This window comes from Taeniopygia guttata, chromosome 7 (genome assembly GCF_048771995.1).
Source record: "Taeniopygia guttata chromosome 7, bTaeGut7.mat, whole genome shotgun sequence".
Lineage (NCBI taxonomy): Eukaryota > Metazoa > Chordata > Aves > Passeriformes > Estrildidae > Taeniopygia > Taeniopygia guttata.
The window spans coordinates 3,574,798-3,601,774 of NC_133032.1; the positions used below are offsets into that span (position 1 = coordinate 3,574,798).

Consider the following 26,977-nt stretch of genomic DNA (forward strand, 5'->3'; position numbering starts at 1 on the left):
ACCGGGATTGAGCTGTTCTTTGGAAGGCAGGAAATTAAAGTCTTGGGTGTTTTTCAAAAGCAAGTAGTGCTGAAGTGCATCAGACTTCTTTTTCCTGAGGAAAATCCATCTGGCTGATAAGTGCTTTGGAGACTGATCCTAAGGCAGAGGAATGAGGATAGGAATTGGTATGATGGTTTGGTAAGAGAGCTGCAAGAAGAAAACTTCATTGAATGGCCCTAATTAAGCCAACCGTGATCACTCTGGATGTGTGATCATTGTCCTTAAGAGATCATTGTCCAACAGACAAAGGAATTGTTCCTCCTTTTCATGTTTGGTATGTTATATAGAAATAATACAGAGAGCTGATGCTCTCCCTGGACTGACTTAGCTCCAGACAGCTGGAAGTTCTGGGGTTGATGTATATTTTATTTTCCTGTCTCTCTTGGTGACCAGCACCTGAGACTTCGAAGGTCCGGGGCAGAGAGCCGCATCCTGCAGCTCTCAAACATGATGTCCATTACTCCACATCAAAGTGAGAGCTGTGCCCTTCCTGGATCCTTCCAGCAATCAGCTTGATGTCCCGAAGCATGACATTTAATTTTCCTTCCTCCCAGAAAGCCGGTCCTTGAACTCGCCCTCTCTAGCTCCAGCAGCCCCTGTGACTTTAATGAATACTCATGCCTGCCCTGTTCTACACACTTGAATAAGGATCCTCAGGTTAGACCATTAATTTGCATAGCTCCAATTATCCAGTCTCTGATCTCCTGCAAAAATGGTCCACAAATTATTCTGATGTTCTGCATTAAAGGGTTTTTCCTTTCAGATGAAGGCATTTATTCTCTCCTGTGCAGAGCAATATAATTATCTGAACCTCAGATCATATGTTTGTTCTGCCAAGAAAAGCCAGTTGGTTTTGCTTTAGTGCTGACCTTTAAAAATTATTGTTCTTATGTCTGAAAAGAGTCTTGCTTCCGGCACCACTTCAATTAACTTGTAACAGCCAGTGTAGTTTTGTATTTTAAGCTTAAATTGCCGAGCTTCCCTGTGTGTGTGTGTGTGTGTGTGTGTGTGTGTGTGTGTGTGTGTGTGTGTTCTAGGAAACAGAAATGATGAGTGATTGACACTGCTGTTATTAGTGAATCCTTGGGAAAGGAGAAACCAAGTTTCTCCTTTCTCCTTTGATGAACCAAGTTCTGTGAACACCAGGTTTGGAGTGGGATAGATTCCTTCAGCGGTTTGGGTTGGAAGGGACTTTGAAGATGATCCAGTTCCATGGGCAGGGACACCTCAGAGTATCCCTGGCTGCTCCAAGCCCTGTCCAGCCTGACCTTGGGCACTTCCAGGGATGGGACAACGAGGACCTCACCACCCTCACAGGGAAGAGTTTCTTCCATGAATCCAATCTAAATTTCTTTTAGTTTAAGACTTTAAACTAGTTCAGTTAAATTTAGACCGGGGTGAAAGCTTCTCCTCAGGTGAATTCTGAGCTTGGCTTGGCCCAGCAGCTGCTGGTGGTGTTTGATGCTGTGAATCAAACATGTGAGACCTTGAGAGAGCTTTTCAGCACAACCTCCTCCAAGTGAACTTCGGCTGACCCGAGGGCAGCCAATTACAAGGGCTCTGTTCTCTCCCTGGAGCCCATCGTGGTTTGGCTTTTGGGGGCTGTTTTTCCCCTGTGCGCTCACCTACAGCAGAGCAAGGAGCTGCCAGACACCTCCCCTGAGGCTGCAGAGTGCCGGGGCCAGAGTGGGGAGCCAAGATTCCCAGTGGCACAACGTGCCCACACCCAGCCAGGAGGTGGGACTGCAGCTGCAGCCAGGCCTGGGAACGTGCAGGAGCTCTCAGGGTTCCCTGCGAGCCCTTGGAGCTCCCAGGTTGTGCTGTGTGCCCATTCTTGAGCTGGTAATACTCATCCAGCTGTGGGTGTGCTCGCCAGGATTTCCCTGGAATGCTCTCAGCTGGGATGCACATCCCTGGACATTTGGGGCTGGGACTGGCTTCTGGCACTGCTGCCTTCAGAGGCTTTGGAGTGTCATCTAGACCTTTGCATTCCATAGAAATCATGGAAAACCTTGGGGTGGAAAGGATAACCTTTCAGGTTATCCGGTTTTAAGTCTCTGCCATGGACAGGGACACCTTCCACTAGCCCAGACTATTCCAACCTGGTCTTGGACACTGCCAGGGATCCAGGGGCAGCCACAGCTGCTCTGGGCACCCTGTGCCAGGGCCTGCCCATCCTCACAGGGAACAATTCCTTCCCAAAATTCCATCTATCCCTGCCCTCTGGCAGTGGGAAGCCATTCCCTGTGTCCCTCCATCCATAGTCCCCAGTCCCTCTCCAGCTCTCCTGGAGCCCCTTTAGGCCCTGGAAGGGGCTCTGAACTCTCCCTGGAGCTTTCTTTTCTCCAGGTAAGCACCCCCAGCCCTCCCAGCAGAGGGGCTCCAGTCCATAGACCAACTTTCATACAGATACTTCTGCAAGAAACCCTTTTATTGGGAAAAAATCCCAAAACAACCACTTTTATTCTGCTTTCTGGTGCTTGTGGCTGAAGGAAAGATGTATATAAACATTTGACTTCGTGTCTTTTGCTTGAGAGAAATTATTAAATGTCTTCTATGACTGGGGAGCACCTGTTGTTTTCCTCCAGTTGGAGTATTGGCTGTGGAATCCCAATTTCCCCTCCAAAATCGTACCCAGGCAACTCTGGAGCATGAATCAAAGCCTCCTGCGCAGCTGTCATGCTGTAAATCCCTGGGAATGCAGGGGGATTTAGCTGCCCTTGCTCAGCTGAACACCTCCCTGCCGTGCCCAGTAACGATGCCCAGGTGGGTGCTAATGACTGCAATTAGCAAATAACCTCGAGGAGTTCAAGGCGAGCTGCTTGTGAAACACAGCCAGGAACGACTGGGTTCTTCTGGGTTTGATCCCAAGGCCTGGAGGCGTTTTGGCTACCAGGGGAAAAGCCCCAGATCCCATTCCTGTGCCCGCACCTCTGCACTCACATAGGTGTCAGCTTCCCCTGGCATTTGATTTCACATCTTGGTACTGATTTCTTTCTCATATCCCTTGAGGGTTTCCATGGGAAAGGCTGGATGTAGGTCTGGGTTTTCAGTTCTCTGTGGCTCCCAGTCGAACGCAGTTTTGGGCTAGAACCACTGACTCCATAGAGCAAAATACACACTTTTACTCCCTATAACTGGCAATTTTTTGGTGTTTTTTTTTAACCTGAGAACAATTCTGTCCCCTGTGCCACAGGGCTTGTGTACGACACCTTGATGCTGAAGCACCAGTGCACCTGTGGAAACACCAACAGCCACCCCGAGCACGCAGGCAGGATCCAGAGCATCTGGTCCAGGCTCCAGGAGACGGGGCTGCGGGGCAAGTGTGAGGTAAGGGAAACACCAGAAAAGGCCACATTGCTGCTTTTATTAGTATTATTCATATTATTACAACACTATTTTTATTATTACATTGCTATTATGCCAAAAAAAAGAGCAAGATATGATGTAATCCTCTCATTTGTTATCCCTCCCAATTATTCCAGCAAAAGCAACAGCTTTTCTGTGGTTTAATAACTTTTTTTTGTACTCTTTAATAAGTAATGGTCAAGCTATGCTGTAAAAGGAATGGGGGTAGGAGGCAGGCACTGAGCACCATTCCATCGCAAGAGGTTAAATTAGATTTATTTGATATATTTTAAGAGCAAGCAAATGTAGAGAAAACCTTAGATGTTAAACAGAAAGAATGCAGGTTAATAGTAAAAATTAACGAATGGTTATTAGTTACAACTAACAGCAGTGGTGATAAATGGGGGTATAAGTGTGTGCTCATCAATTCTTTGAGCAGCTGAGGGGGCTGAATCCCAGAGCATAAATATTTCAGCAATGTCAGGATCAGACTGGGAATGTTCCCTAGCCATCAGATAAGACATCCACATGGTGGCAGCATTGCCATTGCCTAAATTTCCCTGTCCTGCCCTCGTTTATCCTTTTCTAACCTGTCTGTGGATACCGTTTAATCGAATTTTGGGATTGTTTGGGGCCATATAAACCTCACTGCTAGTTGCCTGGCCTCCTCAATGGGTGTTAGAGATATTCTCCAATGTATAAGTTTGTGACGGTGAGATCCCAGGCAATATTACTGTCCTTAATTTCCTATTGATTTCCTTAAAGAAGATTTATTTTCCTTAATTTCTGTGCTTACCTTGGTACTTGGTTGGGAAGTGTTGTTGATCTTTGCCTGCTTTCCAGCTGTGTTTCCCTCCTGACCACTGGTGAGGAGGGCCTTCCAGCCTCACCAGACTCTTATGTTTTTCCAAAAATAGTAAATTTCTGCCTTAACTCCCTGCTGGCTTTCTTCAAGCTCTGCCCTGCCATTTCAGGATGCACTCCCTTGTCTCTCTGGTCACCTTTCCTTCATCCCCACCACCTCCTGCCAGCACCTGTCTTAAAGGTTTCTTCTTTATCTTGAATGGATCTGAAGATGACCGTTCTATGTTGAGCAAATAAATGTTGCGAGTAAGGGATTAACCCAAAACCTGAAGTTTTCCACCTCAGGACCCATTTTAGTGTTTTGTTGTCTGTCCTGATGGCTTGCTAAGGAAACAAAAAAGAGAGTCAGGCATTTCACCAGTGATTTCACTAACCTTTTCCTTCCCCTTCCAGTGCATCCGTGGCAGAAAGGCGACGCTGGAGGAGCTGCAGACAGTTCACTCGGAAGCCCACACGCTGCTCTACGGCACAAACCCTCTGAACAGGCAGAAACTGGACAGCAAGAAGCTTCTAGGTACCATTCCCTGAGGGGAAATCCCCCTTCCTGACCTCTGGGTGAGGTGCTGGGGCTCCCTTCATCCTTATGCACCTCCAAGAGGATTGTTCCCAGCTCCATGCACAAGATCCATCTCTCTCTCTTCAGGCAGGTCCCTAAACCCTAGAGAGCTTAAACCTTCTTTCTTTGATGTCTTCGAACCTAAATGGATGTTTTCCTGAGGAGGAAAGATCGTTCAGGCAGTTTGTTTCATCTGCACTCTGTGTGTTACTTATCCATGGGCTAGGGAATGACTGGAACACCCTCCCAAGGATTTGGATCTGCAGCCCCCAACCAGCTGCACAGGCAGCAACAAACCCCTGTCAGGTTTGGATAGTCAGCAAGAGAGATGCAGGGGCCTCTACATTTGTTTAATGTGGAGTGGGATTGTTCATCCCTTTCATTGGAGACCAAATCTTCCTGAAACAGGGCTGTGTCTGTTTTAAAATACAGACAAAAATTTAAAAATATTTTAGCAGAAATTCTAAGGGATGGATGTTCAGATAACCAGCCCTCCAAAGCAACCAAATAATGTGGTTTTAAGATTTTAGCACCTCTGTGGAGTCATCATCACCTCCCTTTACTTTCTGCCTTTTTGCAGCAGCAGGCTGGAGAGACAATTTGGGATGTTGTCATGTGAGGATCTGAAATAAAAAAAAAAAAAAAAAAAAAAAAGAGAGACAATTCTGGAACCTAGATGTTGAGAAAGTTTATTTTGGGATTAGCCTGACTTTGGATGACATAAAAAGAGGTTTAACTCCGTGGCCTTCGTGATGTAGTGGTCACAGCAAAGGAGCTGGAATGATTTTGCTCAATGTGTCCATGAGCTCCTGTAGAGGGAAGCCGTTAGCCAGTAGTTAAAAATGCAATTAGCACGATATTTATAGCTCACTTCCCACCTCTTTAGGCCAGTGAACCCAAAAGTAGACACCTCCAGTTGAATGATAGCTCCATTAGAATGTAAACTTTCAGGAATGTATGATGTCATATGCTCGGGAATGGAAAACCCACAGCCCAAAGGAACTTTGGTAAATCTTCCCTGGAATATCTGAGAAGATTCTCTTGGGATACTTTTCCACTCTCTCCTTGGCTCTGGGTGCAATCTTTCTCAACAGTTCCACAGATGCCTTTGGAGATGCAGTTCATTTGGATAGCATTTTGGGGGGGACACCCAAATCACCGAACCATTCCTGCTGGTTTCTGTAGAGAACCTGTGGGGGAAGCAACCCTTCCTCTGCCTCTGCTCCGGTAATGTGCCCACCATGGTTTCCATCACTCATTTTAAAGTGTTCGCAGAGGTCAAGTTTAATCCTATATAAAAGAGAAATTCTAAGGGCTTTCCAGTACAGAGCATTCCCTGTTTGGATACAACTTGCAGAAAAGCCCGGGAGCTGTGGGAGGTCAGGTCCCCAAGGGTCTCCAGTAGGAGGGGATGTCCAGTAGCTCTTAACTGGGCTTAGATCTGGTTTCCTAAGCCCACCTGGCACCATTTTAGCCTGGAGATGCTGACAGTGGCACTGGCTGCCAGCCCACATGACCCTCTTCTCTGCTGATGGCTTCCACAGGGCAGGACCTGAGCAAGGATATCAGGGAAAAGCTCCATGTGGGAGAGGGGAACATGCCTGTAAAAAGACCCTCCTTCAGCTGTCCTCTCCCGTTGGGGGTTTAAAAGGATTTTCAATTTACAAATCAGCTTCCTGGAGTTCTTTGAAACACATTAGAGGGTGGGTTTAGGGCAGGTTTGAACGCTGAGGGCAAAGCCTCGTGTGAGGTTTAGGGATGCAAATGAGAGGTTGTTAGGGCTGAGTGTCTTGGCAGGTGTCTGATGACTGCCTGTAAACTCTTGGCCTTTGATACCTCTGTGAGGAAGAAAAAAGCCTGAGAAGCCTCAGCCTGAAAGGGAAAAGGCTTTTCAGGACACAGGATGTTTCTTGTTAAGCTTCTGCAAATGAAAATAGGGATGTGCCTTCATGGATTCACAGAATCCCAGAACGGTTTAGGTGGGAAGGGAGCTTAAAGCTCATCTCATTCCACCCCCTGCCATGGGCAGGGACACCTCCCACTATCCCAGGCTGTTCCAAGCCCCGACGTCCAACCTGGCCTTGGACACTTCCAGGGATCCAGGGGCAGCCACAGCTGCTCTGGGCACCCTGTGCCAGGGCCTGCCCACCCTGCCAGGGAACAATTCCTTCCCAATATCTAATCCAGCCCTGCCCTGGGGCAGTGGGAAGCCATTCCCTGTGTCCTGTCAAGGATATTAAATACAAACCCATCTCTCCCTGGACAGTGGGAATACTTGGAACCTGTTGGACAAGTTGAAACTTAGGCAAATAAAGCTGCTTTTAATTTGTGGGGAGCAATCATAAATTGTTGTCAAGAAGATAAATACGGAAATAATGGGTGGATTAGCAGTGAGAGATGTGACAGGAGGTCCAAGGCAGGATGATCTAAGAATTTCCATGTGGATCTAATCAAAGAGGGCACCTCACTTTGAGCTCAGATGAGTCCAGATGCATGAACTCCTCTTTCAGGAACAGAATCCCAAATGGTTTGAGTGGGAATGGACCTTAAAGCCCATCCCATTCCACTCCCTGCCATGGACAGGAACACCTTCCACAGGACCAGATTGCTCAGGGCCCCACAGAATTTTGAATGGAGAATAATTTGCTCACACATGAGCCCAGAAAGCAATGTTACATTTCCTACAGATTCAAAGTTAGCCCTGCAGATGGTTTTCTCAATTTTTCTCACATTCTCCTTGTTGGATTTGCTATTTCAGTCAAAACACATGTGTTTTTTTTTTTTTTTTGCTTGCCACTGGTTTATTTTTCTGTCTTCCTCTTTTATAAAGCCCATGCTCTCCAAAGTCATCTAATAACTGCAGATGAGTGACAACTGGGGTGTTTTTATGATTTCCTGTCCTCCTGCAGTGGGAAGGGGTTAAAGTGCACATCTGAGAAGACATGCTGAGTGATTGTTGGTGGCATCTTCCTTATGTATAGTCTTGAAACATCAGACGGCACCCACACCTTGCCTAAAAATGAATGATTTATAGACAGCTTTTGCACGAGCCCAAGCGTGCACACTGTGTGTGTGTGTCTGTGTTGTAATAGGGCTGTCTGAAAATGGGAAGAAAACCCCCAGTCTGTGTTTCTGTGCTCAGAAAGATTGCAGAGTTGCCACAAAATTGGCCCAGAATCTGGTGACCTCTGACTTTCTGACTCATGGAGTACATTTCTTGTCCCCCCACAGGTTCCCTAACGTCAATGTTTGTCAGGCTGCCTTGCGGTGGTGTTGGGGTGAGTACCTCCCTTTAATGTGTAAATAATATCCTGTTTGTTCTCTCCCGATCCCCTCAGCACCAAAAATTGCTGCTTTGCATTCCATGGGCGGTAATTGCAGCCAGATGCTGCCCATGAGCAGGGGCTGCCTGGGGCGCGGGGTGCCACGGCCTCACGTGCCTTTCTTCAAAAGCAGCCGGAGCATTTCGGAGCTGCTCCGGAGAGCCTGAGCGTGAGGGATGCTCAGAGGCACCTTCAGGAGGAAAAACTTCATTTCCCAGGCTGGGATGTTCAATGGTGGAGGGTTGCTGTGTTTGGAAGCAGCCCTTGCATCCCAAAGTGTTTTTTTTTTCTGCGTGGAAAGCGGGACATGCTGATGCTGTGGAGCTGTCCCATCCTCAGTCTTGGGGCTCCAGAGCTTCCTGCCTCCCACAGCAGGTGGGAAATGTGGCCATGAAATAGGACAGTACTTGGGAATGTACATTTTCCTGTGAATAGCAAGTTCGCTGTTTCTCTGCCCTGGAATGAAACAGCATTTGGCATCTTTTATTCTCCAACTCCAGGATAATCCAGGAGGATTCTCCAGGAGGTGACTAAAATACCCCTCCATCCCTCATGGAAAAGCTGAGTGTTACTTTTCAGCTGTCAAATTTCCATATAAGCAGGCTTTTTTGCTACTGTTTGTTCCCATAAAGCCAAAAGAACCCCAGACACCATGTTTTGAAGGTTTTCTTGTTTTCCTTTGAAGCCTGAAAGCCTTTCCCTTTCAAGTCAGACTTTCTGCTCCAGAATTTCTGTGGAGGGTGACAGGACAGAAAATCGTGGAGAACAGGAAGGGGAAAAGAATGAGAAGAGACAATAAAAGGCATTGTGTTTGAAAATTCACAGTGGTAGTTCTGCTGCATAATTGTAGCTCATGAGGTTGAATTTTCAAGGTCTGGATTCTGTTATGGAAATGAAACAAAATTGTTTTCTTCCTGAGTCTTTGCAAAATCACTGCTTTGAAAATTATCCCGTCAGAAGAAAAAAAAAAAAAAAAGAATAATCGCCGTTTATTCATACCGCCACTCGTGGAGATATTTTATTTTGTATTGTAAATATGCTGCAGTCGCCTAATTCATGGCAAATTTTTGGCCAGAGCTTAAAAGGTTTGGATTTACTCTGCCCTGCAGTCAGGCATGCCATTCAAAGCAAAAAAAAATTATCATTTGCAAATGAAGACTGAATGGTAACAAGTAGAGACAATGTCTGAGCCCAGCACGGGCCCAGAAGTCTTGCATTAAATCCCAAATCAAGGCAGGAAACGCCTCGGTGCTGGTATTCCTGATATGCTCCCAGTAAAGATGGTGCTTGCTGCTTGGTTGTCTCCACAGACCCTTGATATTGAATATTTGCTGACTCTGGTGCAGTGTTTTAGCAATCCTATCAGCAAAACCTGTGCCAGGACCTCCCCACCCTCACAGGGAACAATTCCTTCCCAATATCCCACCTCACCCTGTCCTCTCTCAGTGGGAAGCCATTCCCCATTGTTTGCTAGATATTTTTCAGAGGGCAGACATGATGTCATAAAGTCAAAAGGAAAGGAAAAAAAAATCAAAAATCAGTAGAATAATGTGGGACTGGTCTTCCTTTGGATTTATACTGGAGCAGGATAAAGCAGAATGATGGGTGATGATTGGAATTCAGGAGCTGAGGGTGCTGTGTGAAATTACGGGCTGGAAAGCTTTGAGACCAGGCTCTTTTCCTGCAAGTCAAATGTGTCTCTCTTCCTTTGGGGATGTTGTGTAAATGAAAAGGAAAGATGGGTCTGGCGGGGGGTGCAGGGCAGTTCTGGGGGGAGAAGCCCCTGGAGAGCCGTCTTACCTTGGGATAGAGGATGGAGCTTGGGCAGCCATCAGTTCTCTTCAACAATGAGTGAAATGAAGGACAGGCAAGAGAGTAAATCATAGAATATCCAGAGTTGAAAGCACCCACAGGATCATTGATCCAACCCCTGGCCCTGCACAGACACCCCAACAGTCCCACCCTGGGCATTCCTGAGAGCTCTGCCCAAACATTCCTGGAGCTCTGGGAGTGAAGCAGCAGGAAAACAGTTCAGAGCAAATCCCTTCATCTCATAACACCTTTCAAACTCTCTCTTTAATTTAAAAACTCAGTCTTGGTGAATTGAAATCAAGGAGAGAAAGGGTGAATTCATTCCCAGGTGCTTGGAAACACTTTTTCCTTGTTGGTTTATCCCAAAAAGCCTTCCCATGTCTGACAAGCCTCCTCTCTTCTGCAGCCTTCTGGTCCTAGCAGGAGAGGAAGAAAGAAAACACAGAAGCACTGAAATCAACATGTGTGAGCTCTGAGTGAAACATCACTCATTTATTTCTGCTGATCACTTGGAATTTTGCTTAGCTTCACTCCTCTGCAGCTCACACCCCTTTTTCAACATCCGACTTCCACGTGTCATGGCCTTCCCTAATCCAGGATAATTAGAAGAAGGTTTTGGGAGAAAGGAGTTCAAGCTTTGAAAGTATCCAAGATCATCCCAGCATACTTACATCCAGATTCTTTAAAACACTCAAAGGCTTGGTTTTAGGGTAGCTGATAAATTTGTTTTCTTTACTCTGTAGTGTTTTGCTGCGCACATTCTAAAAATGTCTGAAGACCTGCATCATTTTTCTGCTCATGTTCTAAAAACTCCAGAGGTGTTTGTGTTGATCTTTTCTGGAGCAGGTGATTCTATTTTTGGGTGCAAGAGCTTTGGTTAGAGCACATCAACAATTGTAACTGTGCAAGCAAAGTTCTTGCAGAGCAGAGAGCACAGAAAGGACTTTTGTGGAATGGAAATGAGGAGGAACTAATTAGGAAGTCAGAGGAGCAGAATGTGAGAATTACTTAATTGAGAGCAGGAGGAGACACGGTGGGGTGTCTTCCTCTGTGAGGGAAGAGCAGAACTCCTTCACTTTGCAGGGTCTGGAGCTTTGGTACAACCTGTGTCTACCTGTCCTGGTGCTTGATTTCTTACCTGTGTATTTTTTCAGTAGAATTTTATTGTATTTTTATTCAGTAGAATAATGAAATCTTTTGTGAGGTGCTCATTTAATTCTGAGATAGCTGCACATTAGTGGATAGGAAAGTTTACGGTGTGAGTGGGAGGAATTTGCATTATGAGTAGGAGCCTCATTGTGGGTATTAATAAAAAGACCTCAGGTTTTCCTTAAAGGAAGGAAATAATTGTAAAGAAATTGTAATTTTTGTTACGAGAAAGGAAAAACTCTTTGGGTTTCGTTTTGGACATTCTTCCTGCAATGCTCCTGGCAGGAGCCTGATTTCTGCTGGGGCCTGGACGTGGCAGTGCTTGGCTCTGGCACTGAAGAATCCTGTCTGTTTTATGGGAAAAACTGGCCCAAACAGCCATGTGAGGTTCTGTTGGCCCCTCAGGACACATGAATTTGGGTATTTTGTATTTCCATTCCTCTGGTGCCTCACAGGGAATGAAGAGGGCCCATGGAAGGAGCCCTGAACTTGCTGTGTCCAGGCAGGAGGGGAAGCTCTTCCCTGCTGGTGTCCTGAGATATTTTATTCCAAAGACCAAGAAAAATGGGTTAGGTTTGCTTGAAGATGGGTTAAATGTGCCCAGAGATGGGGTAGATCCAGTGACAGGAAGCCAAGATGGACCTTCACAGTGCACTGGTCAGTGGGGAGAAGCAGCAGCTTGGGCTTCTTCCCACCTCCTTAGGGGCTTTTGGAGAGACCTGGTGAGGTCAGTCCCATCATCTGCATGTGTGCAGTCCCGATCCAGGATTCCTGGAGCTGTTGTGTATAACTCAAACTCCATCTTGCTGCTGTTCCCATGTTACTGCCCAAACTTACTTTCCCACATTCCTGCCCAAACTCCTACTCCAGAGGAGCCCTGAGGCCACAAACAGTTACTGCAGGGCTCTCCCACAATGCAGTGACATTCCTCAGAGGCTTTTTGGTGTTCTCCAAGTGCTTCCCTAGTTTATTGTGGCTTCCAAAGCATCCTTCCAAAGGGGTGGATGCTACCAGAAACCATCTATGATGACAGAGCTGGAATCACTTCCAGTGACAGCTTCAGCATGGCTGGCCAGGAGGTGGATCAGTCCTCTCTGGGGCCACTTGTGTCTTCTCACTGCTCAGTGAGCCAGGCACAACAAAAAATCTCTTTCTTCCCATCTCTGCTTTTTATCATTGTTTCCATAAATACACTCAGGGCAGAGTAATATGTAAAAAATAACTGGTGGTCCTTCCCGGTGAGGAATATCCCATTTATCCGGTGACACAATCTGGAACAACAGCAACACGGGCATGCCTGCAGGGTGCCTTGCCTTGCCTGTGGCCTGTTTCCACATTTTCAGGGGGGAAATATGGTGATCTGTGTAATATTTAGTGTTGAAGCAAATCTGTGTGGTCAGCATGGGATGCTGAAGGTGTGTCATTTGGGTGGCTGAGCTCATGGCTCCCCAGGAAAGCTGCTATTACCCCTGGGCAGTCGCCTTTTAAATGCCCAATACTAAACATCCCTCTTTATTGTGGATTTTTGTATTCTAAAGAATCATTGAATTATTTCATAAACCTTTTTATTTCATCTTGAATCAGTGCCAGTTAAAGAGAAATGCTGATTCCATGGTCACATAGTCACAGAATCACAGAATGGTTTGGGTTGGAAAGGACCTTAAAGACCATTCCAGTCCATCCCCTGCCATGGGCAGGGACACCTTCCACTAGCCCAGGTTGCTCCAGCCTGGCCTTGGACACTTCCAGGGATCCAGAGGCAGCCACAGCTGCTCTGGGCACCCTATGCCAAGGCCTCCTGACCCTCACAGGGAACAATTCCTTCCCAGTATCTGAAAGAAACCCCCTCCCTTTCATTTTAAATTCATTCCCCTTATCCTATCACCCCGTGTGAGTGGTGCCTTTATAAGGTAGGGGTCTCTTGATTCCTGGCAGCCCTCCTTGCTCCTAACCTGGTTCCTGTGTGTCCCCATCAGGTCGACAGTGACACCATTTGGAACGAGGTGCACTCATCGGGCGCTGCTCGCCTGGCTGTGGGCTGTGTCATCGAGCTGGTGTTCAAAGTGGCCACGGGAGAACTGAAGGTATGGAGACAGCCCTTAGCTGTGCTCTGTGCGGGGCTCTGCCATGTAGCAGCTCCAGGACATTTTCCCCCTCTGCAATGAGGGAAAGCATCGTCCACTGCTATGACCTTGTAAGGAATCCATCAAGAGCAGCTCCAGAGTTCCCAAGCAGGTTTAAGGCTTCTGGCTGCGACCCCTGTGTCCATCCTTGTCTCTATGACCTTTTCCTTTCCTTGTTTTTTGTGTGCAGAATGGATTTGCTGTTGTTCGGCCCCCGGGTCACCACGCGGAGGAGAGCACACCCATGTGAGTATGGGGTTCACTGACTTCAGCCAGGGCTCCTTTGGTGGGGGATCTACAGCTGGAAATTCCAAAGGAATTCTGTTAGGTTGTCACGGTGGAATTTCTGTTTATTGCTAGGTGAGATGTGTGGTGTTCCCCAGATTCTCTGGAGCAGGATAAGATCCTGCTTAGTGCTTTCAGGGGAGTGTTTCCTAGCAAGGATCAGCATTGGGTTTGGGCAAGTGTGGGACATTGCCTGTTTCCCTAGAGCCTGCTGCTGGAATTCAGCACTTGCAATGGGAAATAGATCTGGTGGAAGATGTCCCTGCCCATGGAACAAGATGAACTTCAAGGTCTCTCCCAACACAAGCCCTTCTATGTTTCCAGGGGGGAAAGAAGAGTGAGAGCAGAAGGAACTCCTTCCCCCTGTGTTCTGTCTAGGTAATGGATGCAGTGGCACCACTGGAAGCTGTAATTAACACCTCTTTTTTTCCTCTTGTCTCAGGGGTTTCTGCTATTTTAACTCCGTGGCAATTGCAGCCAAGCTGCTCCAGCAAAGGCTCAACGTGAGCAAAATCCTCATTGTGGACTGGGTGAGTAAATGTCCCTTCTTTCCCTTTGGGAGAGCAGGTGGAAATTATTCTCTGTGGTTTCTTCTTGCAAGAGCAAGCTCTGTAAGTCAGTGAAAAATTTCTTGCCTGTTGTCTGCAAGCCAAAATTTGGGGTTTTAATTGAATACAAGTGTTCTAATCAGAGAAAAAAAATATTAAAGGGACCAGAATTTAAAAAAAAAGAAAGGGCTTCTTTGGGATTCTGCTGTGGCAATGTTAAGATTTTTATATTTTAATAGATTTTCTGTGGCTAGGGAGGCATTGGTGCGACTGGGGATCAGCCAAAAGTTTTGGTTCTGTTGCCACAAATAAACCATGGGTTAAACCCACAAGTTAAAATGCATTTATTTGTCTTTTGGACTTGCTGGATGGATGTTTTTTTTCTTCACTTCCAACTGTTTTTCATGTTAGGGAGGGGCATTTGAAATACCTGTCCTGTCATAGGCTGTGTTTGTGCACCACACAACTCCCTCAGTCAGGGAGCTCTTGTGGGTTGTGTTGTTTAACTTGGATCCAGCAGATACAATTTGTGTCAGTGTTCACCCCACAGACTAACTGAAGACTGACCCAGACTGAAGGTCTGGGGCAACAAATATCCCAGTATCTCCATCTGCCAAGATTGGTATGAAACCACTTCTTTCCATCCAGAAATGAGTCCTCAGTTTGATAGACATTTGAGATTGTGTTTATCCCATGTGTTAAACAAGGAGTGTAATCTCAAACTAGGTGTGCAAAACGGGTTATTCCCATTCCTGATAAACTGCTTCAGCCAGCTTGGAGAAAACAAAGTTCAACAGCAAGGAAAAGCCCTCCAAATCCTGAACTGATGCCTTTAATCCATGTTTTTAGTGAAGGATTAACCTTCCTGGTGTGATCCCTGTCCCTGCAGGATGTCCACCATGGGAATGGTACTCAGCAGGCCTTCTACAACGATCCCAATGTCCTTTATATCTCACTCCATCGCTACGATGATGGCAACTTCTTCCCAGGCAGTGGCGCACCGGATGAGGTGAGCACATGGATCCCAGAGTCCTGGAGTCAGAGGAGCTCCTTGTCAGAGCTCCTCAGGGTTTTGTTTCCCATCTAAGGACACGCCAAGTCCGTGTGATCCAACAGCCATGGGCACAGTGTCCTGGCCGGGGCTGGTGGGATGGCAACAAAGGAGTCACTGCACTTAAGCTCTGCAGCCCCTGAGGGACAACCTGTTCTAGAGGAGCCCTCTGCCAGCTGTCCCAGCACTCCGTGTCCTGGTCAGGATTTCCCGTTTATCAGCAGAAGAAACGTTTCTTAGATGCTGAAGGAACAGATTGTCCATGGCTGCACCACCCACACTTGGTTTTCCTGGCACAGCCATGGAGCCTGTCCACCTGCCCTTCTCCACCTGCCCTTCTCCACCTGCCCTTCTCCACCTGCCCTTCTCCACCTGCCCTTCTCCACCTGCCCTTCTCCACCTGCCCTTCTCCACCTGCCCTTCTCCACCTGCCCTTCTCCTGGCCCTTCTCCACCTTCCCTTCTTTCTCCTGGTCCTGTCCAGGCATCGCTCACCACCACCAAGGCTGCATCTCCACCCCAAATTTGTGGGATTTGAGGGCCAGTCACGATGCTGCTGGAGCAAATCCCCCTTTCCTGGTGGTGTCCTCAGAGCCTGCAGCAGGAGGACTGGGCCAGTGAAGCTGAGAGCTGAGCTCTGGATGGATACACCGTTCCTTTCCCTCTGACATGGCAGGAAATATGGTCCTTCAGAGTGATTTAGCAAAGGGAAATTTTATGGAATACTTAGAGTGCTCTGAGACTCTCCAGCTGACATCTGAAAACTTCTTCCCCTGTCAATTTTACGTTTTCTGCTTGAGAAAACATCAATGTTTCCATTTTGACCTCTGAAGAAACTTAAATGTGATGTGATGCTGCTCCGTCACCCTTTTGTAGTGAATGAACAGTAACCCTTTATATCAGGCTTAATTCCTGCTTTTTAGTTATCTGGTTTACAAAAAGAGTCATTTTTAGATGTGTCATTTTAGACCAAATAAAAGAAAGGATTCAAAACAAGTTTGATTTAAGCCAATGATGGATAAATAACCCACCCCTGTGTTTTCTAGCAAACATATTTGCACCAGTACGAGGAATAATGTGCAATAAAAGCCATGCAGTTTTATCCATCTGTGCAACACATTGATTTTTCCCTTTTAAATTATTTTTTTTCCATATGCAAAGACTTTATTGATAAAAAAAGCTGGAAACTGCTGGTTTATTTTTCTGTTTTCCCCTCTCTCAGGTAGTTGCAGGCAGGGCAAATGGGGACATTTGCAGTACAAGCAAGGATAGGGATATATTTACATCTCCCACCCACGTGTCCCTCAACCAGTCAAAATCCCTTCTCTGTGAATCCTATTTTTCTCCAGCAGAGGGGGACCTCACTCTGATTAAAATACACTTTTTCCTCCAGTTGCAGCTGTAGTAAAATATAAAATATGCTCCTGAATCAAGCTTAAAATGAATTATGGAAAGATATTACATGCAGCACACTCTGATGCAGAAGAATCAAGAGAGTGCAGTTGATGATGGGATGTTTTTTTTGGGTGAGCAGCAGTCAAACGCCACCGGTCCTCAGCTCCCATAAAGATCTGAGCATGGAGGAGCTTTATTTTCCCTCTTGTTTCAGGGACAAGAGACTAATCGACCTCACTACGGAATCCAAATCCAAATTTGACTGGGAGAATATCAAAACAGCAAAGATGTGTTGCCAGAATTTGCTAATTAAGAGTCCAATTTCCCTTTTCCAGGTTGGCACAGGAGCAGGAGTTGGTTTCAATGTTAACATGGCATTTACTGGTGGTCTGGATCCGCCCATGGGAGACACAGAATATTTAACTGCCTTCAGGTACTATGGAATTTTCCCTCTCAAAAATATATTTTTCACCTCAGCTGGGTTTCTTTTTCCTTGTGCCATCCTCTGTGATTTTGCTTTTGATAAGCTTTAAAATTTTGATATTATTCATCCAAGAGAAGCCCTGGCACAGGGTGCCCAGAGCAGCTGTGGCTGCCCCTGGATCCCTGGACATGTCCTAGGCCAGGCTGGACACTGGGGCTGGGAGCAATCTGGGGTTGTGGAAGGTGTCCCTGCCCATGGCAGGGGTGGCACTGGATGAACTTTATGTCTCCTTCCCACCCAAACTATTCCATGATTTTTCTTAGACATTGTCCTGTCCCACTCCTGGCTCGCCTGTACCATGGGTCCACCTGGCCTCTCCTTTAACAATCTGAAGTGCTTTTCTGTCCTCACACTGGGTTTAGTGCACCTCTGGTGGCCTAACTTCAGGCAGACACACACTTGGCAGAAGATGGGGTGTGAATTTCTGGGATATCACCATTAAATCTGGGAGCATTATTTTCTGCTCTTCCCTGTTATATCTGTTAGGCTGAGCAAAAAACACTTTTCCCGCCCTCTTCATTCTGCCATCATAAAGTCCCCAGAGGACTTGCACGATTTAAAATGACACCAAATCACTGCCATTTGTGTCACTTCTGGCTCAAGAAGGCAGCACTTTGCTCCAGAGTGGAAGCCTGGCTATCCCAGCAGTCCCCAGGATGGATCTCTTTGTTAGCCAGAGCACCTGGAGCTGGGGACATTCAATATTCATTGAGTGTCCAGGCTCCTGGCAAAGGCTCAGGACTGCACAGTGAGGCCTTTGCCAGCCATTCCTGGGGCCTACTTGCCTGGGCACTGCAGCTATTTAGGGAGCAGCCTTTGGAGTGGGTCATAGCCCTTATTTTGGGGAGTTCTGGGGGAGCTGAGAGATGCTCCTCCCAGAGCCTGCACACCTTCAGTTTAACCGTAAGTTAAACGAGAAGCTTTTTTTTCATCCTATGCCAAGTTTGGCCATGATAGTACATTATCAAGTGACCTTTTTAAATCTTAACCAACTCCTTTGAAAAACATCCCCCCCCTTCCCCCCCCAATCTTTCTATTGATTTTCATGTAAAATAACGCTTTGAAGTTTGCAATTTATAGTCCCCCGAGAGTTAGAAAGTGAAGGGATTGGGTCATATATCGTATTTTTTCCCCCTCTTTTCTTGCTTTAGCCCCTTGAGACAATACGTGCCTTCAAGGCAGCACCTTGTTATTCCACCCCGTCGAATGCCACGTTGCATTTGCTGGGGATCAAACCGAAGATGAAGAAAAGATAAGAAAATTGGCCATAATGAACTCCAGAAGCAGGAGGCATTTTCACCATGAACTTGGAAACTCGCAGTGGAGAACTGAGCTTTAATTCAAACCAGTCCGAATGCCAAACTGTGAGGCTTTGAAGTCTGGAGAGGAATCAGTGGAAATCCTTTGAGCTAAGCAAAGATACTGATAGACTTTTTCTTTTTTTTTTTTTTTTCCCCCTAAGCCTTAACTCTTCACATGCCTGTCTACTTTTAGGGAAAAAATACACTTTCTGTGTAAAAGGAGCAAATATAAATAAGCAACGTGCTCCTCATTTTTTATTGTTCTATTTCAGGAAAAGCCAGTGTGTGGGTTTGAGAAATGGAAATAAGTGAGATAATTGTCCTTCTAAGCAAGAGAAATGAGGGAATAAATAAATCCCAGTGAAACCTCTCATCCCCACACTGAAAACCTGTTTCAGAGTGGGTTTGCTCCATTCAAGAAAGAGGTGGGAACACACAGCAGTGATTTTCATCCTCTCTCCAAATATTATTTCCCCAGTCTTGGGGTGCCCAAGCTCTGCTGACCTCCTGATCATCCTCGGGATGGTCCTTAATGCCATTGAGACGTATCAGAAGTGAGAAGAAGAGTTAAAAATTAGGTTTTCCCGCTTTGTCACTTGTTACCCTCCTGACATGGGGCTGAAATGACTTCCTGCCCCAGCTCCAGGTTGGGGTGCCCTGTTTTTATAGGGGGGGAGGGGGTGATCAGAAGGGATCTGGGGAGTTTCTTGGGAGCCTGGAGCTCCTACACCTTGTGATAGCTGTGGCTGTGCCTGAGTCAGTTCCACATCCCACATCTGAACTCACCCCCCGAGTGTGTGGGCAATCCCAGATCTCACAGATCAGGCAGAAGTGCAGTCAGTTTAATGGGAAAAATGCAGGGCATGTCGTTCCCAAAGTCCTGAACTCCTCAGAATGTTCCCAGTGCCTCCGCTGTTCTTCATAGTTACAGAAACAAACGGCTGTAAAACTCAGAGGGTTTTTTTGGACCAGGATTTGCTGTTCCCTAACATTTCACATGAGCTGAAATCCTGTTTGCCTCTCTCAATCCTCCTGATCCAGGTGCAAACCCAGCTAAGAGACCTGCAGGAGAAATGGGAAGGCTCCATCTGGTTCCTTATTAAACAGGAACAGCAATTAGTGAAATTAAAAATTTTATCTACAGGAGTTTACCTCTGAATTTCCTGCAAGGAAGTTTTCCTGATGACCCAGCTGTTGCGTTGTGTCTGAGAATTTCTTCCCCTGTTCCAATAATTCCACCATAATAATTCTAGCCATAATTCTACGTACAGCTCGATTCCACATTCAGCTTTATTTAAAACACTTCAACCACAAGGAAGAAGCCAGGACTGCGCTTACCCCTCCTCCTGCTGCTTTCAAAAAGCATTAAACAAGTTCAGAAACCAATTCTAGGGGCATTTGGGTTTTTCCCTCGATCCATAAACCATTTCAGGAGCGAGGAAGAGGATGAGGGGGAAGAGATGATGTTTTGCCTGGAACAATTGTTGCTGCATTTTCAATTTCATGCTCTCCCCACGCTAATTTCATCCCCAGATTCCTAATCCCTTTTGACACGGTAAATGACCATGGAGAAGCAAAGACTGAAATTTTCGGGAAGCTGGTTAGCCTGAGGAGCAGTAGATAACATTTTTATCTTATATATATAAAATATGTAATGTATATAAAACCAGATATACATAACCTATATAGAAATATACACATGATATATATGAAATATTAAGTATATCAATAGATATATATTTATAATATAAATATATGTACTTAACATATATAAATTTACACATAGCACATATAATAATATATATAAAACATACATGTTTGATAAGAGTGGAAAGAAGTCTCTAAGAAAATGCTCAGCCTTCTAAGTTTCACCAATTTACTCGCTGTAATTGAGCATTTAAAGCCCAAAATAATCTCTGTAGGATTGTTTCATCTACCTGTCATTTATTAGGCATTTAACTGGGGAATTGGCTAATGCCAGGCTAAAAATTGTTAATTCAGCCTTCTGGAAAATAGGTCTAAAACTGCATTTATTTTTTTTTTTCCTCTCTCCCAAGTGATTGCAGAGCACAGTGGGGAGGCTGTGCTAGTTGCAGCCATCAGTTTGCTCTCGTGTAGAGCTGTACAGCTCAGCTGTAACCAGGCAAATAAAAGGATTTCATTTATTTTAAGCAAGCAAAAGAAGCTTCTGCAATTAGGGAAATTTCAGTTTCCTTGTTTTTTAAAAAATTCTACATGGATTGAATGAATATTCTGTATTAGGAATATTCATTCCTTTACAACCACCTCAGCCATTCCTTAAAAGACACAGTCCCAGGCAGAACTACTTATCTCCTGGGCAATTATTTGAATTTCTGGCTTTTTTAGAGTCTCATCAGCAGGGCAAAGCCACGGGTTTGTTTGCAGTTAAATCCTTGTTTCCTCTGGAGGGTTTGGCTTTACTGGGGTGGATCTGAGCAAAGGGGTTGGTTTTATCTGTGGACAAGGCAAAGTTAAAGAGCGAGAAGCTGAAAGAGTTGTGTCCAAATTTTGTCCACAGATGGAATCTCAGAAACACACCAGATTTTTGTCATTTTTTTCTTACAATTAAAAAGGCAAAGTGAGGGAGTTCTGGCTTTGACCCTCCTGGATCAAGTTTTACCATCATGGAGAGCATCAAACAGAGTTGGGGCTGTGGCTTTGGGATGCTGGTGTTGTACTGGAATTAGGAAAAGGGCTTTTTTCTCTCCTAAAACTGGCCCTGGCAGGGTTCTGGGTTAGCCCTGGGGGCTGTGTGGCTGTGCTGGAGGAGTCACTCTGTCACTGTCACCCACAGCCACCTGCGGCTGAGGGGTCACCAGCTGCCCCATGCCTCAGGAGCCTCTGTGCTTGGCAGCACGGGACACCTGCGCCAGGGCTTGCAATGATGTGGTGTTTAAGGTCCTTCCCAGCCATGCTGTGCTCCATGAACTGTCCCCCCATGGATCCATGATCCCAGGGTTGCTCAGTGCTGATGGACCATCCCCACACCTTGGGGGTGCAGGTTTGGGCTGGCTTTGGGGATTTTACACTCCCACTGAGATCTAGCAGCTCCCACGGCATTGTAACTTGGGGAGGGGGTGGGGAAATAAATCTGATTATTTGAGCAGTTTTCCTTGGGCTAGGAATTAAAAAACTCAGGAAAAATAAACCCTCAGCTGCTGCACTTGCTCTGGAATTGCTGCTTTAGGCCTTGGTGAGGGAGGTGGTCTCCTAAAAAATTCTGTGGGTTCCACCAAACTGTAAACTCACGAGCCAGAATTGTGCTCTTGTCTTCCTCACGGAATCCTCCCCCAAAGACAAAATGGAGAGGGGTAATCACATTGTTAGAGGAGAAAATTCAAATTCCTTGTTGGGATTTTGTGCATATTAAGGGAAAATGATATCCCTTTTTTCTCACAGAGGTCTCTGTGTCTGCACACGGAAATCAGCGATATTGCAGGAGGCTCTGGGGCTGCTGTGGCAAATAGTTGGGAAAAAATAAAGCTGGGAGGTGTGTGGGGGTTTTTTTTGTGTGTCTGGGTGCCTGTCCCTGCTCCGTGGTGGCCGTGGAGGCTTGGAGATGGGTTTGCTCAGTGCCTGGCAGAGGCTGATGCCCTGGTCTGTGGAGGGGCACAAGCTCTGCTGGATGTCACGAGCTGCTGACTCTGGCAGATGACTCGTGGCTGTTTAATATCCTTGTGCTAAAACCTGGGAGCTTTTATGAGCGTTCTGATAGCAGTTGAGCCATCTCAGCACAGAACAGACCCCCCCGGGCTCTGTTTTTAGGGCATCACATAAAGACTCGACTCAATAAAGTGTGAGGCTCTCATGTGTGCGAAGATTTACAGCTTCATGCTTTGGGATGTGGGTAAAATAACTTCAGTTCCTGATGAAGAAAGTTATCCTGACTGGTGGCTGTTCCTAGGATGGGGAAATGGGAAAATTACAGGTCATGTTCCCCTAGGGATACATCCAGAATTCAGTAGGTGCAATTACAATGGAAAAAACATAATTTGGGAAGTGTGTCTTGGTGTGGGGAATGGGATTTTGCAACCTCATGTAGGTTTTGAGGAGAAATTGTGGAGTTTTGAGAGAGAAAAAACAGAGGTAAAAAAGGTCTTTTGGTGAGAAACCACAGGAAGAGACCCCTTGTTTCATTTAAATACAACTTCAGCAATCAATGGGATGGGGATGCTGAACAATTCCATCCATTTTTTTTAGTGAACAAAATGTCAGAGGTTGAGGAACTGGCATTGGGAGAGTTGGATTTGGGTGGGGAAGCAGCGTTGGGAGAGTTGGATTTGGGTGGGCTATTTGCATTCTAAAGCTGTTCTGTCCCCATGGACACTCCCAGCCTTTCGCTGTGGGAAATGAGAAGTGCAGTAAGGGAGGAAGGAATCATGTTGCAAAGCCTAGAGGAGATGTTTGGAGGGAGGACTTGGGGATAATGCCTTGGGGTGAGGTTTCCCAGGTAGTTTCGCATCATGTGCCAGGTGCCCTCTTATTTTACCCTTATTCCCATGTATGTAAATCAGGATGTGATCCCAAATGGAAAACACAAGGGTTGACAACTCATTTCCCTCCTCAAAACGAGGTGGAGGAAATCCCAGGGAGTGCAAGGAGTTCTTCCAGCCAGGCTCTCACCTTGTAGGGAAATAGGTGGGCTTTGCTGCCATGGAATAAGGGTTTGGTGAGAGGGTTTAAGCACCCCTGCCATTGCTCAGGAGTCACCCTAACGTGTGTGCTGTGGATATTCTGTGTTACAGGACAGTAGTGATGCCCATTGCCAACGAGTTTGCCCCAGACGTTGTGCTGGTGTCATCTGGTTTCGATGCTGTGGAAGGGCACCCCACACCCCTGGGAGGATATAATCTGTCAGCAAAATGTAAGTGGGGGCTTTACTTCTGCTGCTGTCCTATAGATTAAAGGGCAGGTTCTCAGATTTTTCCTTGTGGGCTCTACTTCAGATATTTCATTTCAATGGCAAAACGTCCATCTTTCTTCTTTGAATTTTCATGGCATTTATCTTCTTATAATGCATATTTTGGCCTAGCTGAAGCCTTAATTTTGGCTTTTTTTTTGAAACATTGCATATTTAAACTTTGAAATATTCAATATGTAGTATTGTGTAATCTATTTGTAGTCACATCTCTGGTGAATTAGAGAGTTATACTGACATTAATATAAAATTGCAGAAAAAGGCCATACCAGCTATAAATACTCTGCTACCACAAATCCATTTCTTTCTCCAGGATGCCTTCTTAAAATTTTGAGTTTAATATTTTTGCTCTCCACCTTTGAATTAACTACAGACACCTACAAACCCTCTTTTTTGCTTCAGGTCTGGGATGTTTCTGGGAGATGCACTGAAACTCTGCCCCCCTCCCCACCCCCATTGCCAGGTTATGTGGAGTTTATCTGGCACTGTTTCCTTCAAATTAATCCAGAGGACAGTTTTTCTTGCAAAAAGGGTTTTACTATTCTTTTTTAAGAGTTTGTTCCAGCCAGGAAAGTTGTTCTCTACAGTGAACTTTAAAACCTCATAAGGGAGCTGAACCTGTAAACTTTATATAAGAATAAAGTGAAATAGGTTTACAAGAGGCAAGTTCCTTGAGATATGCAGAAACACTTTGGAAAGGAAAGGTCTTGTTTACCTGCTGGTTGAATTTGCCATCCTCTGCTCCTCTCACAAACCAGTTATGGGCTCTGCAGTGGATGGTTTTCTTTGCCTGTTAATTTGCCGACTCGCAAAGGGGTTTGCTCCAAAGCAGAAGGCAGGCAGTGGGGAGGCAGGGTAGAAATTCCCTGGCTTTTCCTTTGTTTGGCTTTTTTTTTTTTTTTTTTTTTTCGTCCTGGAGGGGGAAGGTTGCTTTGAGGACACATTTTTTAAATCCTCGCCGCTTGGTTCTGTTTTGTTTAAAAGGGGCAGAAATGTATTGTGTGTCATCTGATCAAAGTGCCGGGTGCCCCTGGAATTTTTATAGCATATTATGGACGGGAAGAGCTGTCTGCTGAGAACGAGATGTCAAACCTAAATCTCTCTGGGGCACTGCGCTGCTGCTATCCCGACCCAAGCTGGGCTGATTCCCCTTCCTCCTTCTTCTGCCAAAGCAACATCCAGCACAAATCCGCCCCTTTCCCTGCTTCCAAAGGGAATGTTGGCTGCTGGCTTTAATTTGGGGTGCTGAGTGGCGGCAGGGGGAGGATGGTGATGCTCCCAGCTGGGGTGGTGCTGGTGGGGGACACACAGATCCGTCCCAGGGACGCCGCAGCTGGAATCGCGTGGCGAGCGCGTTAAAGCCCAACCTGGCTTGTGTTATGCGCCGAGCCTTTTCAAATCCCCGCTGGGTTTTTAATATGATGTAATTCCTCTCCCTAATTCTTTGATCCTCTGCCAGGAGCCCGATTCCAGCCGCCACCTTTGCCCTTCTCCTGCATTTCCTCTGTTCCCTCGTTGCAGGCTTCGGGTACCTGACGAAGCAGCTGATGGGCCTGGCCGGGGGCCGCGTGGTGCTGGCCCTCGAGGGTGGCCACGACCTCACTGCCATCTGCGACGCCTCGGAGGCCTGTGTGTCTGCCCTGCTGGGAAACGAGGTACAGGCACCCCCAAAACCCACTCCCACCTTGGGTTTGGGTGTCTCATCCTCCCGTCTGCCAAGTTTCTGTCATTGTTTTCTGCCCTTCTGACACTTGGTGTTTTAAAGAGTGTTTATTTTATACTTAAAAACCACCTGTGCTTTGCAGTTCATGCAATGAGTGAAACAGCTAAGAATGATTTTTGGGGTTGTTCTTTCTCCAAATAATTTACTTTGTGCTCTTTGAAAAACAACTTTTATAACTGATTTCTGAATTCATTGTGCAAGTCTTTCCTTGTCTTTCCTCCCCTCTCTAGTCCTACAGTCTGTGCCTGCTACATGGGGCAGCTTGCTTGACGTGGTTTGCAGCTGGTTTTTTTCCTAGGAGTTACATTTTCTATTTTCTGCACATTGCTGTGTAGGAAAAGCCTTGGCTGTGTCAGAAAAATTGGCCAGAAAGGTTAGTGGGGTGGTTGCAACATAAGAGCCAGACAGAGAAATACAGCAAGATGTTGGATTCTGAAGAGCTCAGGGTATTTTCCCACAGAGAAAATTTTAGATACTCCATCTTTTCTGCCTTTCCCCCCATTTTTAGTGTCAATGGGATGAAAGAAGGAACACTACATCTACACATCTTTGAAGTCCTTTCAGGGGTGTTGACTCTACCACTGCCCTGGGCAGCCTGACTGAATGCCTGAACACACTTCCTGTGAAGGAATTTTCCCTAATATCCAACCTAAACCTCCTCTGGTGCAGCTTGAAACCATGTTTGAGGGCTTTTGAGTGCAGTTACTTTGGGCTGAGGTGCAGCACCAGAGGAGCCGAGCAATGGGTCTGTCTCCAGTGGGAGCTGATTTCTGGGGAGGGTTGTAGTTCAGTGACCATCATGTGTCTGTAAAGACGGAGAGGGAGCTTGGATCTGCACGGTGGTGTGGAGCAGTTTCACTTTCAGCCTGTTGGCGAAATGTTCTGTCTTGGAGTATCTACACTCAGCGTTAGGTGGGAGGCTGGAGGAGCCAGGCCAGGAGATAAACCAGCTGGGATTCATCAGGAGCACCTTCTTCCATCATCCAGCATCCCAGTTCCAAGAGTCCAGGGAGCATCCTGCTCCTTGTGCTTGGCCAGGCAGTTCTGAGGAGGCTCTGGGCACGGGGAATGGCTTCAGCCTGCACTCAGCCCTTGGGACAACTGAAAACTCAGGAGGCAGCTGCCACACCAGCATGGAAACAGGGGGGGTTCCAGTGGCTAGACAATGGCACAGGTTTCATAGAGAAGCTGTGGCTGCCCCTAGATCCCTGGAAGTGTCCAAGGTCAGGTTGGATGAGCTTTGGAGCAACCTGGGATAGTGGAAGGTGTCCCTGTCCCAGGCAGGGGTTGGAACTGGATGAGCTCTAAGGTCCCTTGTAAGCCAGACCTTCCTGGCATTCTGTGAGGTGTTTATTGCAGCACCTATATGTTCTAAGTGGTCTCTACAGACAATTCCTCTGGCTCCAGCCACCCTTGGGTGCAGGATGCACTTTGAAAGGGAAGCAGTGAGAATAACACATGGAAGATGTTGTTCCTCCTGCTCAATGTGCCCCTAGGATCACAGTAGGCTGACTGCAACCACAAGCAGTAAATAAGTGCTTGATCCAAGCCATGGGTGTGTTTGGGAGTGTGAGCCTGTGGGGAGAGCTCAGCACTCAGGATGCCTTGGGTGTTGTGAGCTGCCTGAGTGATTTCATTGAGCAGAGGAAATACTGATCCTTAAAGGTAAAAAACATTGATTATTTTGATCATGGCTACGAGGACACTTAAACAGACCTGCTGTCACTTGTCCTAGGTGGGCTGTGCAGATAGGGTAATATTTCCTGGCTTACCCACACATCAGAAAGCAGGAAGTGCTCGTTTATCCAGGTCTTTCCTCAAACCTTTTGAAGGCAGGGGAGTTGAGGGGAGCGGCAGTGCTCTGCGCTGCAGCCCTTTGATGTGGTTTGATCTACAGCGTGTCAGAGGATCCTGCCCGCACACACATGGACAGGCAGCTGTGGCCAGGGCAGGCTGCAGGGAGCTGGGCTGGCTCAGGAGCCATCCTGGAGCTCCACTGGGGCTTTTAGGAAATGAGGGGAACAGTGTCAGTCCC

The 26,977-nt window shown here is 46.5% G+C and overlaps 1 protein-coding gene across 7 annotated transcripts in view; it reads left to right on the forward strand.

The window, feature by feature from the left end:
* HDAC4 (histone deacetylase 4) overlaps window positions 1-26,977 on the forward strand; it is a 177,170-nt gene that overhangs the window by 141,552 nt on the left and 8,641 nt on the right. For all 7 annotated transcript variants that reach the window (XM_030276973.4, XM_030276977.4, XM_030276974.4 and 4 more), the window contains exons 15-24: window positions 3,239-3,372; window positions 4,648-4,768; window positions 8,042-8,088; window positions 13,071-13,178; window positions 13,408-13,463; window positions 13,945-14,032; window positions 14,940-15,059; window positions 16,831-16,928; window positions 23,047-23,165; window positions 24,741-24,874. In XM_030276973.4, the coding sequence (XP_030132833.1) occupies window positions 3,239-3,372; window positions 4,648-4,768; window positions 8,042-8,088; window positions 13,071-13,178; window positions 13,408-13,463; window positions 13,945-14,032; window positions 14,940-15,059; window positions 16,831-16,928; window positions 23,047-23,165; window positions 24,741-24,874 (1,025 nt within the window). The remainder of the gene's footprint in view (window positions 1-3,238; window positions 3,373-4,647; window positions 4,769-8,041; window positions 8,089-13,070; window positions 13,179-13,407; window positions 13,464-13,944; window positions 14,033-14,939; window positions 15,060-16,830; window positions 16,929-23,046; window positions 23,166-24,740; window positions 24,875-26,977) is intronic.